The sequence below is a fragment of the Heterodontus francisci genome, chromosome 4 (assembly GCF_036365525.1).
Source record: "Heterodontus francisci isolate sHetFra1 chromosome 4, sHetFra1.hap1, whole genome shotgun sequence".
NCBI classification, from domain to species: Eukaryota; Metazoa; Chordata; class Chondrichthyes; order Heterodontiformes; family Heterodontidae; genus Heterodontus; species Heterodontus francisci.
The window spans coordinates 203005213-203021090 of NC_090374.1; the positions used below are offsets into that span (position 1 = coordinate 203005213).

At 54.4% G+C, this 15878-nt stretch overlaps 1 protein-coding gene across 1 annotated transcript in view; it reads left to right on the forward strand.

Moving 5' to 3' along the window:
• Nucleotides 1-15878, forward strand: part of LOC137368860 (uncharacterized) — a 49653-nt gene that overhangs the window by 19182 nt on the left and 14593 nt on the right. The window contains exons 14-27 of the mRNA XM_068029066.1: nt 2111-2301; nt 2472-2660; nt 4092-4281; nt 5568-5722; nt 5893-6045; nt 6180-7305; nt 7739-7809; nt 8304-8497; nt 8592-8673; nt 9743-10040; nt 11052-11878; nt 12697-13066; nt 14005-14687; nt 15291-15515. Coding sequence (XP_067885167.1) covers nt 2111-2301; nt 2472-2660; nt 4092-4281; nt 5568-5722; nt 5893-6045; nt 6180-7305; nt 7739-7809; nt 8304-8497; nt 8592-8673; nt 9743-10040; nt 11052-11878; nt 12697-13066; nt 14005-14687; nt 15291-15515 — 4754 coding nt within the window. The remainder of the gene's footprint in view (nt 1-2110; nt 2302-2471; nt 2661-4091; nt 4282-5567; nt 5723-5892; nt 6046-6179; nt 7306-7738; nt 7810-8303; nt 8498-8591; nt 8674-9742; nt 10041-11051; nt 11879-12696; nt 13067-14004; nt 14688-15290; nt 15516-15878) is intronic.

Genomic DNA, 15878 nt, shown 5'->3' on the forward strand with positions numbered 1-15878 from the left:
CCCCCTGCCCTGCTCTTTAGGAGTGATCCAGTAAGTCCCACTGCCCTACTCTGAAGGATTGATCCAGTTTGTCCCCCTGCCCTGCTCTTTAGAAGTGATCCAGTTAGTCCCCCTCCCTGCTCTTTAGGAGTCATCCAGTTAGTCCCCATGCCCTGCTCTTTAGGAGTGATCCAGTTCATCCCCCTGCCCTGCTCTTTAGGAGTGATCCAGTTAGTCCCCCTGCCCTGCTCTTCAGGAGTGACCCAGTTAGTCCCACCGCCCTGCTCTTCAGGAGTGATCCAGTTAGTTCCCCTGCCCTGCTCTTCAGGAGAGACCCAGTTAGTCCCACCGACCTGCACTTTAGGATTGATCCAGTTAGTTCCCCTGCCCTGCTCTTCAGGAGTGACCCAGTTAGTCCCACCGCCCTGCTCTTTAGGAGTGATCCAGTTAGTTCCCCTGCCCTGCTCTTCAGGAGTGACCCAGTTAGTCCCACCGCCCTGCTCTTTAGGAGTGATCCAGTTAGTTCCCCTGCCCTGCTCTTCAGGAGTGATCCAGTTAGTCCCCCTGCCCTGCTCTTAAGGAGTGATCCAGTTAGTCCCCCTCCCTGCTCTTTAGGAGTGATCCAGTTAGTCCCCCTGCCCTGCTCTTCAGGAGTGATCCAGTTAGTCCCACCGCCCTGCTCTTTAGGAGTGATCCAGTTAGTCCCCCTGCCCTGCTCTTTAGGAGTGATCCAGCTAGTCCCCCTGCCCTGCTCTTTCGGAGTGATCCAGTTTGTCCCACCGCCCTGCTCTTTCGGAGTGATCCAGTTAGTCCCCCTGCAATGTTCTTTCGGAGTGATACAGTTCGTCCCCCTGCCCTGCTCTTTAGGAGTGATCCAGTTAGACCCACCGCCCTGCTCTTAAGGAGTGATCTAGTTAGTCCCCTTGCCCTGCTCTTTTTGAGTGATCCAGTTAGTCCCACCGCACTGCTCTTTAGAAGTGATGAAGTTAGTCCCCCTGCCCTGCTCTTTACGAGTGATCTAGTTAGTCCCCCTGCCCTGCTCTTTAGGAGTGATCCTGTTAGTCCCCCTGCCCTGCTCTTTAGGAGTGATCAAGTTAGCCCCCCTGCCCTGCTCTTTCGGAGTGATCCAGTTAGTCCCCCTCCCTGCCCTTTAGGAGTGATCCAGTTAGTCCCCCTGCCCTGCTCTTTTGGAGTGATCCAGTTAGTCCCCCTGCCCTGCTCTTTAGGAGTGATCCAGTTAGTCCCACCGCACTGCTCTTTAGGAGTGGTCCAGTTAGGACCACAGCCCTGCTCTTTAGGATTGATCCAGTTAGTCCCCCCACCCAGCTCTTTAGGAGTTATCAAGTTAGAACAACCACACTGCTCTTTAAGAGTGATCCACTTAGACCCCCACCTTGCTCTTTAGGAGTGATCCAGTTAGTCCCCCCACCCTGCTCTTTAGGAGTGATCCAGTTAGAACCACCGCCCTGCTCTTTAGGAGTGATCCAGTTAGTATCACCGCCCTGCTCTTTAGGAGTGATCCATTTAGTACCCCTGCTCTGCTCTGCTCTTTAAGAGTGATCCAGTTAGCCCCACCGCACTGCTCTTTTGGAGAGAACCAGTTAGTCCAACGCCCTGCTCTTTAGGAGTGATCCATTTAGCCCCCCCCCTGCTCTGCTCTTTAAGAGTGATCCAGTTAGTACCACTGCCCTGCTCTTTATGAGTGATCCAGTTCGTCCCACCGCCCTGCTCTTTCGGAGTGATCCAGCGAGCCCCACCGCACAGCTCTTTAGCAGTGATCCACTTAGAACCACCGCACTGCTCTTTAGGAGTGATCATGTTAGTCCCCCTGCCCTGCTCTTTCGGAGTGATCCACTTAGTCTCACCGCCCTGCTCTGTCGGAGTGATCCAGTTAGTCCCACCGCCCTGCTCTTTAGGAGTGATCCAGTTAGTCCCACCGCCCTGCTCTTTCGGAGTGATCCAGTTAGTCCCACTGCCCTGCTCTTTAGGAGTGATCCAGTTAGTCCCATCGCCCTGCTCTTTAGGAGTGATCCAGTTAGTCCGACCGCCCTGCTCTTTGGGAGTGATCCAGTTAGTTCCACCGTCCTGTGCTTTAGGAGTGATCCAGTTAGTCACACCGCCCTGCTCTTAGGGAGTGATCCAGTTAGTCCCACCACCCTGCTCTTTGGGAGTGATCCAGTTAGTTCCACCGCCCTGTGCTTTAGAAGTGATCCAGTTAGTCCCCGTGCCCTGCTCTTTAGGAGTCATCCAGTTAGTCCCCGTGCCCTGCTCTTTAGGAGTCATCCAGTTAGTCCCCCCGCCCTGCTCTTTAGGAGTGATCCAGTAAGTCCCACCACCCTGCTCTGAAGGAGAGATCCAGTTAGTCCCCCTGCCCTGCCGTTCAGGAGTGATCCAGTTAGTCCCCCTGCCCTGCTCTTTAGGAGTGATCCAGTAAGTCCCACTGCCCTACTCTGAAGGATTGATCCAGTTTGTCCCCCTGCCCTGCTCTTTAGAAGTGATCCAGTTAGTCCCCCTCCCTGCTCTTTAGGAGTCATCCAGTTAGTCCCCATGCCCTGCTCTTTAGGAGTGATCCAGTTCATCCCCCTGCCCTGCTCTTTAGGAGTGATCGAGTTAGTCCCCCTGCCCTGCTCTTCAGGAGTGACCCAGTTAGTCCTACCGCCCTGCTCTTTAGGAGTGATCCAGTTAGTTCCCCTGCCCTGCTCTTCAGGAGTGATCCAGTTAGTCCCCCTGCCCTGCTCTTAAGGAGTGATCCAGTTAGTCCCCCTCCCTGCTCTTTAGGAGTGATCCAGTTAGTCCCCCTGCCCTGCTCTTCAGGAGTGATCCAGTTAGTCCCACCGCCCTGCTCTTTAGGAGTGATCCAGTTAGTCCCCCTGCCCTGCTCTTTAGGAGTGATCCAGCTAGTCCCCCTGCCCTGCTCTTTCGGAGTGATCCAGTTTGTCCCACCGCCCTGCTCTTTCGGAGTGATCCAGTTAGTCCCCCTGCAATGTTCTTTCGGAGTGATACAGTTCGTCCCCCTGCCCTGCTCTTTAGGAGTGATCCAGTTAGACCCACCGCCCTGCTCTTAAGGAGTGATCTAGTTAGTCCCCTTGCCCTGCTCTTTACGAGTGATCTAGTTAGTCCCCCTGCCCTGCTCTTTAGGAGTGATCCAGTTAGTCCCCCTGCCCTGCTCTTTAGGACTGTTCAAGTTAGCCCCCCTGCCCTGCTCTTTCGGAGTGATCCAGTTAGTCCCCCTCCCTGCCCTTTAGGAGTGATCCAGTTAGTCCCCCTGCCCTGCTCTTTTGGAGTGATCCAGTTAGTCCCCCTGCCCTGCTCTTTAGGAGTGATCCAGTTAGTCCCACCGCACTGCTCTTTAGGAGTGGTCCAGTTAGGACCACAGCCCTGCTCTTTAGGATTGATCCAGTTAGTCCCCCCACCCAGCTCTTTAGGAGTTATCAAGTTAGAACAACCACACTGCTCTTTAAGAGTGATCCACTTAGACCCCCACCCTGCTCTTTAGGAGTGATCCAGTTAGTCCCCCCACCCTGCTCTTTAGGAGTGATCCAGTTAGAACCACCGCCCTGCTCTTTAGGAGTGATCCAGTTAGTATCACCGCCCTGCTCTTTAGGAGTGATCCATTTAGTACCCCTGCTCTGCTCTTTAAGAGTGATCCAGTTAGCCCCACCGCACTGCTCTTTTGGAGAGAACCAGTTAGTCCCACCGCCCTGCTCTTTAGGAGTGATCCATTTAGCCCCCCCCCCTGCTCTGCTCTTTAAGAGTGATCCAGTTAGTACCACTGCCCTGCTCTTTATGAGTGATCCAGTTCGTCCCACCGCCCTGCTCTTTCGGAGTGATCCAGCTAGCCCCACCGCACAGCTCTTTAGCAGTGATCCACTTAGAACCACCGCACTGCTCTTTAGGAGTGATCATGTTAGTCCCCCTGCCCTGCTCTTTCGGAGTGATCAACTTAGTCTCACCGCCCTGCTCTGTCGGAGTGACCCAGTTAGTCCCATCGCCTTGCTCTTTAGGAGTGATCCAGTTCGTCCCACCGCCCTGCTCTTTAGGAGTGATCCAGTTAGTCCCACCGCCCTGCTCTTTCGGAGTGATCCAGTTAGTCCCACTGCCCTGCTCTTTAGGAGTGATCCAGTTAGTCCCATCGCCCTGCTCTTTAGGAGTGATCCAGTTAGTCCGAACGCCCTGCTCTTTGGGAGTGATCCAGTTAGTTCCACCGCCCTGTGCTTTAGGAGTGATCCAGTTAGTCACACCGCCCTGCTCTTAGGGAGTGATCCAGTTAGTCCCACCGCCCTGCTCTTTGGGAGTGATCCAGTTAGTTCCACCGCCCTGTGCTTTAGAAGTGATCCAGTTAGTCCCCGTGCCCTGCTCTTTAGGAGTCATCCAGTTAGTCCCCCTGCCCTGCTCTTTAGGAGTGATCCAGTAAGTCCCACCACCCTGCTCTGAAGGAGTGATCCAGTTAGTCCCCCTGCCCTGCTATTCAGGAGTGATCCAGTTAGTCCCCCTGCCCTGCTCTTTAGGAGTCATCCAGTTAGTCCCCGTGCCCTGCTCTTTAGGAGTGATCCAGTAAGTCCCACCGCCCTGCTCTGAAGGATTGATCCAGTTAGTCCCCCTGCCCTGCTCTTTAGGAGTGATCCAGTTAGTCCCCCTGCCCCGCTCTTTAGGGGTGATCCAGTTAGTAACACCGCCCTGCTCTTTATGAGTGATCCCGTTCGTCCCACCGCACTGCTCTTTCGGAGTGATACAGTTAGTCCCACCGCCCTGCTCTTCAGGAGTGATCCAGTTAGAACCACCACCCTGCTCTTTCGGAGTGATCCACTTAGTACCACCGCCCTGCTGTTTAGGAGTGATCCAGTTAGTACCACCGCCCTGCTCTTTAGGAGTGATCCAGTTAGAACCACCGCCTGCTCTTTAGGAGTGATCCAGTTAGTATCACCGCCCTGCTCTTTAGGAGTGATCCATTTAGTACCCCTGCTCTGCTCTTTCAGAGTGATCCAGTTAGCCCCACCGCACTGCTCTTTTGGAGAGAACCAGTTAGTCCAACGCCCTGCTCTTTCGGAGTGATCCATTTAGCCCCCCCCCTGCTCTGCTCTTTAAGAGTGATCCAGTTAGTACCACTGCCCTGCTCTTTATGAGTGATCCAGTTCGTCCCACCGCCCTGCTCTTTCGGAGTGATCCAGCGAGCCCCACCGCACAGCTCTTTAGCAGTGATCCACTTAGAACCACCGCACTGCTCTTTAGGAGTGATCATGTTAGTCCCCCTGCCCTGCTCTTTCGGAGTGATCCACTTAGTCTCACCGCCCTGCTCTGTCGGAGTGATCCAGTTAGTCCCATCGCCTTGCTCTTTAGGAGTGATCCAGTTAGTCCCACCGCCCTGCTCTTTAGGAGTGATCCAGTTAGTCCCACCGCCCTGCTCTTTCGGAGTGATCCAGTTAGTCCCACTGCCCTGCTCTTTAGGAGTGATCCAGTTAGTCCCATCGCCCTGCTCTTTAGGAGTGATCCAGTTAGTCCGACCGCCCTGCTCTTTGGGAGTGATCCAGTTAGTTCCACCGCCCTGTGCTTTAGGAGTGATCCAGTTAGTCACACCGCCCTGCTCTTAGGGAGTGATCCAGTTAGTCCCACCACCCTGCTCTTTGGGAGTGATCCAGTTAGTTCCACCGCCCTGTGCTTTAGAAGTGATCCGGTTAGTCCCCGTGCCCTGCTCTTTAGGAGTCATCCAGTTAGTCCCCGTGCCCTGCTCTTTAGGAGTGATCCAGTAAGTCCCACCACCCTGCTCTGAAGGAGTGATCCAGTTAGTCCCCCTGCCCTGCTGTTCAGGAGTGATCCAGTTAGTCCCCCTGCCCTGCTCTTTAGGAGTGATCCAGTAAGTCCCTCTGCTCTACTCTGAAGGATTGATCCAGTTTGTCCCCCTGCCCTGCTCTTTAGGAGTGATCCAGTTAGTCCCCCTCCCTGCTCTTTAGGAGTCATCCAGTTAGTCCCCGTGCCCTGCTCTTTAGGAGTCATCCAGTTAGTCCCCGTGCCCTGCTCTTTAGGAGTGATCCAGTTAGTCCCCGTGCCCTGCTCTTTAGGAGTGATCCAGTAAGTCCCCCTGCCCTGCTCTTTAGGAGTGATCCAGTTAGTCCCCGTGCCCTGCTCTTTAGGAGTGATCCAGTAAGTCCCACCGCCCTGCTCTGAAGGATTGATCCAGTTAGTCCCCCTGCCCTGCTCTTTAGGAGTGATCCAGTTAGTCCCCCTGCCCCGCTCTTTAGGAGTGATCCAGTTAGTAACACCACCCTGCTCTTTATGAGTGATCCCGTTCGTCCCACCGCACTGCTCTTTAGGAGTGATGAAGTTCGTCCCACCGCACTGCTCTTTCGGAGTGATACGGTTAGTCCCACCGCCCTGCTCTTTAGGAGTGATCCAGTTAGAACCACCACCCTGCTCTTTCGGAGTGATCCACTTAGTCCCACCGCCCTGCTGTTTAGTAGTGATCCAGTTAGTACCACCGCCCTGCTCTTTAGGAGTGATCCAGTTAGTACCACCGCCCTGCTCTTTAAGAGTGATCACGTTAGTCCTCCTGCCCTGCTCCTTTGGGGTGATCCAGTTAGTACCACCGCCCTGCTCTTCAGGAGTGATCCAGTTAGAACCACCACCCTGCTCTTTCGGAGTGCTCCAGTTAGAACCACCACCCTGCTCTTTCGGAGTGATCCACTTAGTCCCACCGCCCTGCTGTTTAGGACTGATCCAGTTAGTACAACCGCCCTGCTCTTGAGGAGTGATCGAGTTAGTACCACCGCCCTGCTCTTTAGGAGTGATCCAGTTAGTCCCACCACCCTGCTCTTTAGGAGTGATCCAGTTAGAACCACCACCCTGCTCTTTCGGAGTGATCCACTTAGTCCCACCGCCCTGCTGTTTAGGAGTGATCCACTTAGTCCCACCGCCCTGCTGTTTCGGAGTGATCCAGTTAGTACCACCGCCCTGCTGTTTCGGAGTGATCCAGTTAGTACCAACGCCCTGCTCTTTAGGAGTGATCCAGTTAGTCCCCCTGCCCTGCTCCTTTGGAGTGATCCAGTTAGTACCACCGCCCTGCTCTTCAGGAGTGATCCAGTTAGTACCGCCGCCCTGCTCCTTAGGAGTGATCCATTTAGTCCCACCGCACTGCTCTTTAGGAGTGATACAGTTAATCCCACCGCCCTGCTCTTCAGGAGTGATCCAGTCCGTCCAACCGCCCTGCTCTTTAGGAGTGATCCAGTTAGCCCCCCTGCCCTGCTCCTTAGGAGTGATCCATTTAGTCCCCCTGCCCAGCTCTTTTGGAGTGATCCAGTTAGTCCCACCGCCCTGCTCTTCATGAGTGATCCAGTTAGTCCCACCGCCCTGCTCTTAAAGAGTGATCCAGTTAGTCCCACTGCCCTGCTCTTTAGGAGTGATCCATTTAGTCCCCCTGCCCTGCTCTTTTGGAGTGATCCAGTTAGTACCACCCCCCTGCTCTTTATGAGTGATCCAGTTCGTCCCACCGCCCTGCTCTTTCGGAGTGATCCAGTGAGCCCCACCGCACTGCTCTTTAGTAGTGATCCTGATAGTCCCACCGCACTGCTCTTTAGGAGTGATCCAGTTAGTCCCACCGCCCTGCTCTTTAAGAGTGATCCAGTTAGAACCACCGTCCTGCTCTTTCGGAGTGATCCACTTAGTCTCACCGACCTGCTCTGAAGGAGTGCTCCAGTTCGTCACCCTGCCCTGCTCTTTCGGAGTGATCCAGTTAGTCCCACCACACGGCTCTTAAGGTGTGATCCAGTTAGTCCCCGTGCCCTGCACTTTAGGAGTCATCCAGTTAGTCCCCGTGCCCTGCTCTTTAGGAGTGATCCAGTAAGTCCCACCGCCCTGCTCTGAAGGAGTGATCCAGTTAGTCCCACCGGGCTGCAATTTAGGAGTGATCCAGTGAGTCCCACCACCCTGCTCTTTAGGAGAGAACCAGTTAGTCCCACCGGCCTGCACTTTAGGAGTGATCCAGTTGGTACCACCGCCCTGCTCTTTAGGTGTGATCCAGTTAGTCCCCCTGCCCTGCTCCTTTGGAGTGATCCAGTTAGTACCACCGCCCTGCTCTTCAGGAGTGATCCAGTTAGTCCCCCCGCCCTGCTCTTTAGGATTGATCCAGTTAGTACCACCGCCCTGCTCTTCAGGAGTGATCCAGTTAGTCCCCCCACCCTGCTCTTTAGGAGTGATTCAGTTAGAACCACCACCCTGCTCTTTCGGAGTGATCCACTTAGTCCCACCGCCCTGCTCTTTAGGAGTGATCCAGTTAGTCCCCCTGCCCTGCTCCTTAGGAGTGATCCATTTACTCCCCCTGCCCTGCTATTTAGGAGAGATTCAGTTAGTCACACCACCCTGCTCTTTCGGAGAGAACCAGTTAGTCCCACCGCTCTGCTCTTTTGGAGTGATCCAGTTAGTCCCACTGCTCTGCTCTTGAGGATTGATCCAGTTAGTCCCCCCACCCTGCACTTTAGGATTGATCCAGTTAGAACCACCGTCCTGCTCTTTCGGAGTGATCCAGTTAGTACCACCGCCCTGCTCTTTCGGAGTGATCCAGTTAGTCCCCCTCCCTGCTCTTTCGGAGTCATCCAGTTAGTCCCCCCTGCCCTGCTCTTTAGGAGTCATCCAGTTAGTCCCCGTGCCCTGCTCGTTTGGAGTGATCCAGTTAGTCCCCGTGCCCTGCTCTTTAGGAGTGATCCAGTAAGTCCCACCGCCCTGCTCTGAAGGAGTGATCCAGTTAGTCCCACCGGGCTGCACTTTAGGAGTGATCCAGTTAGTCCCACCACCCTGCTCTTTAGGAGTGATCCAGTTAGTCCCACCGCCCTGCTCTTTAGAAGTGATGAAGTTCGTCCCACCGCACTGCTCTTTCGGAGTGATCCAGTTAGTCCCACCGCCCTGCTCTTTAGGAGTGATCCAGTTAGTACCACCGCCCTTCTCCTTATGAGTGATCCATTTAGTCCCACCGCACTGCTCTTTAGGAGTGATGCAGTTAGTCCCACCGCCTTGCTCTTCAGGAGTGATCCATTTAGTCCCCCCGCCCTGCTCTTTAGGATTGATCCAGTTAGTCCCCCCACCCTGCTCTTTAGGAGTGATCCAGTTAGAACCACCACCCTGCTCTTTCGGAGTGATCCACTTAGTCCCACCGCCCTGCTCTTTAGGAGTGATCCAGTTAGTCCCCCTGCCCTGCTCCTTAGGAGTGATCCATTTACTCCCCCTGCCCTGCTATTTAGGAGAGATTCAGTTAGTCACACCACCCTGCTCTTTCGGAGAGAACCAGTTAGTCCCACCGCCCTGCTCTTTTGGAGTGATCCAGTTACTCCCACCCCCCTGCTCTTCCGGAGTGATCCATTTAGTCCCACTGCTCTGCTCTTGAGGATTGATCCAGTTAGTCCCCCCACCCTGCACTTTAGGATTGATCCAGTTAGAACCACCGTCCTGCTCTTTCGGAGTGATCCAGTTAGTACCACCGCCCTGCTCTTTAGGAGTGATCCAGTTAGTACCCCTGCCCTGCTCTTTACGAGTTATCCAGTAAGTCCCACCGCCCAGCTCTGAAGCTGTGATCCAGTTAGTCCCCCTCCCTGCTCTTTCGGAGTCATCCAGTTAGTCCCCGTGCCCTGCTCTTTAGGAGTCATCCAGTTAGTCCCCGTGCCCTGCTCGTTTGGAGTGATCCAGTTAGTCCCCGTGCCCTGCTCTTTAGGAGTGATCCAGTAAGTCCCACCGCCCTGCTCTGAAGGAGTGATCCAGTTAGTCCCACCACCCTGCTCTTTAGGAGAGAACCAGTTAGTCCCACCGGCCTGCACTTTAGGAGTGATCCAGTTAGTCCCACCGCCCTGCTCTTTAGAAGTGATGAAGTTCGTCCCACCGCACTGCTCTTTCGGAGTGATCCAGTTAGTCCCACCACCCTGCTCTTTAGGAGTGATCCAGTTAGTCCCACCACCCTGCTCTTTAGGAGAGAACCAGTTAGTCCCACCGGCCTGCTCTTTAGAAGTGATGAAGTTCGTCCCACCGTCCTGCTCTTTATGAGTGATCCAGTTCGTCCCAACACCCTGCTCTTTCGGAGTGATCCAGTGAGCCCCACCGCACTGCTCTTTAGGAGTGATCCAGATAGTCCCACCGCACTGCTCTTTCGGAGTGATCCAGTTAGTCCCACCGCCCTGCTCTTTAGGAGTGATCCAGATAGTCCCACCGCACTGCTCTTTAGGAGTGATCCAGTTAGTCCCACCGCCCTGCTCTTTAGGAGTGATCCAGTTAGTCCCACCGGCCTGCTCTTTAGAAGTGATGAAGTTCGTCCCACCGTCCTGCTCTTTATGAGTGATCCAGTTCGTCCCAACACCCTGCTCTTTCGGAGTGATCCAGTGAGCCCCACCGCACTGCTCTTTAGGAGTGATCCAGATAGTCCCACCGCACTGCTCTTTCGGAGTGATCCAGTTAGTCCCACCGCCCTGCTCTTTAGGAGTGATCCAGATAGTCCCACCGCACTGCTCTTTAGGAGTGATCCAGTTAGTCCCACCGCCCTGCTCTTTAGGAGTGATCCAGTTACTCCCACCGCCCTGTTCTGAAGGAGTGATCCAGTTAGTTCCCCCTGCCCTGCTCTTTAGGAGTGATCCAGTTAGTCCCACCGCCCTGTTCCGAAGGAGTGATCCAGTTAGTCCCCCTGCCCTGCTCTTTCGGAGTGTTTCCAGTAAGTCCCACCGCCCTGCTCTGAAGGAGTGATCCAGTTAGTCCCCCTGCCCTGCTCTTTAGGAGTGATCCAGTAAGTCCCACAGCCCTGCTCTGAAGGAGTGACCCAGTTAGTCCCCCTGCCCTGCTCTTTAGGAGTGATCCAGTTAGTCCCCCTGCCCTGCTCTTTAGGAGAGAACCAGTTAGAACCACCGTCCTGCTCTTTCGGAGTGATCCACTTAGTCTCACCGCACTGCTCTGAAGGAGTGATCCAGTTAGTCCCACCGCCCTGCTCTTTAAGAGTGATCCAGTTAGAACCACCGTCCTGCTCTTTCGGAGTGATCCACTTAGTCTCACCGCCCTGCTCTGAAGGAGTGATCCAGTTAGTCCCCCTGCCCTGCTCTTTCTGAGTGTTCCAGTTAGTCCCACCGCACGGCTCTTTAGGAGTGATCCAGTTAGTCCCACCGCCCTGCTATTTAGAAGTGATGAAGTTCGTCCCACCGCACTGCTCTTTCAGAGTGATCCAGTTAGTCCCACCACCCTGCTCTTTAGGAGAGAACCAGTTAGTCCCACCGGCCTGCTCTTTAGAAGTGATGAAGTTCGTCCCACCGCACTGCTCTTTCGGAGTGATCCAGTTAGTCCCACCGCACTGCTCTTTCGGAGTGATCCAGTTAGTCCCACCACCCTGCTCTTTAGGAGAGAACCAGTTAGTCCCACCGGCCTGCTCTTTAGAAGTGATGAAGTTCGTCCCACCGCACTGCTCTTTAGGAGTGATCCAGTTACTCCCACCGCCCTGCTCTTTAGGAGAGAACCAGTTAGTCCCACCGGCCTGCTCTTTAGAAGTGATGAAGTTCGTCCCACCGCACTGCTCTTTCGGAGTGATCCAGTTAGTCCCACCGCACTGCTCTTTCGGAGTGATCCAGTTAGTCCCACCACCCTGCTCTTTAGGAGAGAACCAGTTAGTCCCACCGGCCTGCTCTTTAGAAGTGATGAAGTTCGTCCCACCGCACTGCTCTTTAGAAGTGATGAAGTTCGTCCCACCGCACTGCTCTTTCAGAGTGATCCAGTTAGTCCCACCACCCTGCTCTTTAGGAGAGAACCAGTTAGTCCCACCGGCCTGCTCTTTAGAAGTGATGAAGTTCGTCCCACCGCACTGCTCTTTAGGAGTGATCCAGTTACTCCCACCGCCCTGTTCTGAAGGAGTGATCCAGTTAGTCCCCCTGCCCTGCTCTTTAGGAGTGATCCAGTTAGTCCCACCGCCCTGTTCCGAAGGAGTGATCCAGTTAGTCCCCCTGCCCTGCTCTTTAGGAGTGATCCAGTAAGTCCCACAGCCCTGCTCTGAAGGAGTGACCCAGTTAGTCCCCCTGCCCTGCTCTTTAGGAGTGATCCAGTTAGTCCCCCTGCCCTGCTCTTTAGGAGTGATCCAGTAAGTCCCACAGCCCTGCTCTGAAGGAGTGACCCAGTTAGTCCCCCTGCCCTGCTCTTTCGGAGTGATCCAGTTAGTCCCCCTGCCCTGCTCTTTAGGAGTGATCCAGTTAGTCCCCCTGCCCTGCTCTTTCGGAGTGATCCAGTTAGTACCACCGCCCTGCTCTTTATGAGTGATCCAGTTCGTCCAACCGCACTGCTCTTTAGGAGTGATCCAGTTAGTCCCAACGGCCTGCTCTTTAGGAGAGAACCAGTTAGAACCACCTTCCTGCTCTTCTGGAGTGATCCACTTAGTCTCACCGCCCTGCTCCGAAGGAGTGATCCAGTTAGCCCCACAGCCCTGCTCTTTAAGAGTGATCCAGTTAGAACCACCGTCCTGCTCTTTCGGAGTGATCCACTTAGTCTCACCGCCCTGCACTGAAGGAGTGATCCAGTTAGTCCCCCTGCCCTGCTCTTTCTGAGTGATCCAGTTATTCCCACCGCACGGCTCTTTAAGAGTGATCCAGTTAGTCCCCCTGCCCTGCTCTTTAGGAGTGATCCAGTTAGTCCCACCACCCTGCTCTTTAGGAGTGATCCAGTTAGTCCCACCAGCCTGCTCTTCAGGAGTGATCCATTTAGTCCCACTGCTCTGCTCTTTAGGATTGATCCAGTTAGTCCCCCCACCCTGCGCTTTAGGATTGAAAAAGTTAGAACCACCGCCCTGCTCTTTAGAAGTGATCCACTTGGACCCACCGCCCAGATCTTTAGAAGTGATCCAGTTATTAACACCGCCATGCTCTTTAGGATTGATCCAGTTAGCCCCCCTGCCCTGCTATTTAGGAGTGATTCAGTTAGTCCCACCACCCTGCTCTTTAGGAGAGAACCAGTTAGTCCCACCGCACTGCTCTTTAGGAGTGATCCATTTAGTCCCCCTGCTCTGCTCTTTAAGAGTGATCCAGTTAATACCACCGTCCTGCTCTTTATGAGTGATCCAGTTCGTCCCAACACCCTGCTCTTTCGGAGTGATCCAGTGAGCCCCACCGCACTGCTCTTTAGGAGTGATCCAGATAGTCCCACCGCACTGCTCTGTAGGAGTGATCCAGTTAGTCCCCCTGCCCTGCTCTTTCAGAGTGATCCAGTTAGTCCCACCGCACTGCTCTTTAGGAGTGATCCAGTTTGTCCACCTGCCCTGCTCTTTAGGAGTGATCATGTTAGTACCCCTGCCCTGCTCTTAAGGAGTCATCCAGTTAGTACCCCTGCCCTGCTCTTTAGGAGTGATCCAGTTAGTCCCCCTGCCCTGCTCTTTAGGAGTGATCCAGTTAGTCCCCCTGCCCTGCTCTTAAGGAGTCATCCAGTTAGTACCCCTGCCCTGCTCTTTAGGAGTGATCCAGTTAGTCCCCCTGCCCTGCTCTTTAGGAGTGATCCAGTTAGCCCCCCTGCCCTGCTCTTAAGGAGTCATCCAGTTAGTACCCCTGCCCTGCTCTTTAGGAGTGATCCAGTTAGTCCCCCTGCCCTGCTCTTTAGGAGTGATCCAGTTAGCCCCACCACACTGCTCTTTAGGAGTGGTCCAGTTAGTCCCACCGCACTGCTCTTTAGGAGTGATCCAGTTAGTCCCTCCGCACTGCTCTTTGGGAGTGATCCAGTTCATCCCCCTGCCCTGCTCTTTAGGAGTGATCCAGTAAGTCCCACCGCCCTGCTCTGAAGGAGTGATCCAGTTAGCCCCCCCTGCCCTGCTCTTTAGGAGTGATCCAGTTAGTCCACCTGCCCTGCTCTTTAGGAGTGATCCAGTTAGTCCCCCTGCCCTGCTCTTTAGGAGTGATCCAGTTAGTCCCCCTGCCCTGCTCTTTAGGAGTGATCCAGTTAGACCCACCACCCTGCTCTTTAGGAGTGATCCAGTTAGTCCCCCTTTCCCTGCTCTTTCGGAGTGATCCAGTTAGCCCCACCGCACTGCTCTGTGGTGTGATCCAGTTAGTTCCCTTGCCCTGCTCTTTAGGAGTGATCCAGTTAGTCCCCCTGCCCTGCTCTTTAGGAGTGATCCAGTTAGCCCCACAGCACTGCTCTTTAGGAGTGATCCTTTTAGTCCCCCTGCCCTGCTCTTTAGGAGTAATCCAGTTAGACCCACCGCACTGCTCTTTAGGAGTGATCCAGTTAGTCCCCCCACCCTGCTCTTTCGGAGTGAACAAGTTAGAACCACCGCCCTGCTCTTTAGGAGTGATCCACTTAGTCCCACCACACTGCTCTTTAGGAGTCGTCACGTTAGACCCACCGCACTGCTATTTAGGATTGATCAAGTTAGTCCCAAAGCATTGCTCTTTAGGAGTGATCCAGTTAGTCCCACCGCACTGCTCTTTAGGAGTGATCCAGTTAGTCCCACCGCACTGCTCTTTCGGAGTGATCCAGTTAGTCCCACCACCCTGTTCTTTAGGAGAGAACCAGTTAGTCCCAACGGCCTGCTCTTTAGGAGAGAACCGGTTAGAACCACCGTCCCGCTCTTTCGGAGTGATCCACTTAGTCTCACCGCCCTGCTCTGAAGGAGTGATTCAGTTAGTCCCACCACCCTGCTCTTTAGGAGAGAACCAGTTAGTCCCACCGCCCTGCTCTTTAGGAGTGATCCGTTTAGTCCCCCTGCTCTGCTCTTTAAGAGTGATCCAGTTAGTACCACCGCCCTGCTCTTTATGAGTGATCCAGTTCGTCCCAACACCCTGCTCTTTCGGAGTGATCCAGTGAGCCCCACCGCACTGCTCTTTAGGAGTGATCCAGATAGTCCCACCGCACTGCTCTGTAGGAGTGATCCAGTTAGTCCCCTTGCCCTGCTCTTTAGGAGTGATCCAGTTAGTCCCCTTGCCCTGCTCTTTAGGAGTGATCCAGTTAGTCCCCCTGCCCTGCTCTTAAGGAGTCATCCAGTTAGTACCCCTGCCCTGCTCTTTCGGAGTGATCCAGTTAGTCCCCCTGCCCTGCTCTTAAGGAGTCATCCAGTTAGTACCCCTGCCCTGCTCTTTAGGAGTGATCCAGTTAGTCCCCCTGCCCTGCTCTTTAGGAGTGATCCAGTTAGCCCCACCACACTGCTCTTTAGGAGTGGTCCAGTTAGTCCCACCGCACTGCTCTTTAGGAGTGATCCAGTTAGTCCCTCCGCACTGCTCTTTGGGAGTGATCCAGTTCATCCCCCTGCCCTGCTCTTTAGGAGTGATCCAGTAAGTCCCACCGCCCTGCTCTGAAGGAGTGATCCAGTTAGCCCCCCCTGCCCTACTCTTTAGGAGTGATCCAGTTAGTCCACCTGCCCTGCTCTTTAGGAGTGGTCCAGTTAGTCCCACAGCCCTGCTCTTTAGGAGTGATCCAGTTAGTCCAACCGCCCTGCTATTGAGGAGTGATCCAGTTAGTCCCCCTGCCCTGCTCTTCAGGAGTGATCCAGTTAGACCCACCGCCCTGCTCTGTGGTGTGATCCAGTTAGTCCCCCTGCCCTGCTCTTTAGGAGTGATCCAGTAAGTCCCACCGCCCAGCTCTTAAGGTGTGATCCAGTTAGTCCCCCTCCCTGCTCTTTCGGAGTCATCCAGTTAGTCCCCGTGCCCTGCTCGTTTGGAGTGATCCAGTTAGTCCCCGTGCCCTGCTCTTTAGGAGTGATCCAATAAGTCCCACCGCCCTGCTCTGAAGGAGTGATCCAGTTAGTCCCACCGGGCTGCAATTTAGGAGTGATCCAGTTAGTCCCACCGCCCTGCTCTTTAGGAGTGATCCAGTAAGTCCCACCGCCCTGCTCTGAAGGAGTGATCCAGTTAGTCCCACCGGGCTGCACTTTAGGAGTGATCCAGTTAGTCCCACCACCCTGCTCTTTAGGAGAGAACCAGTTA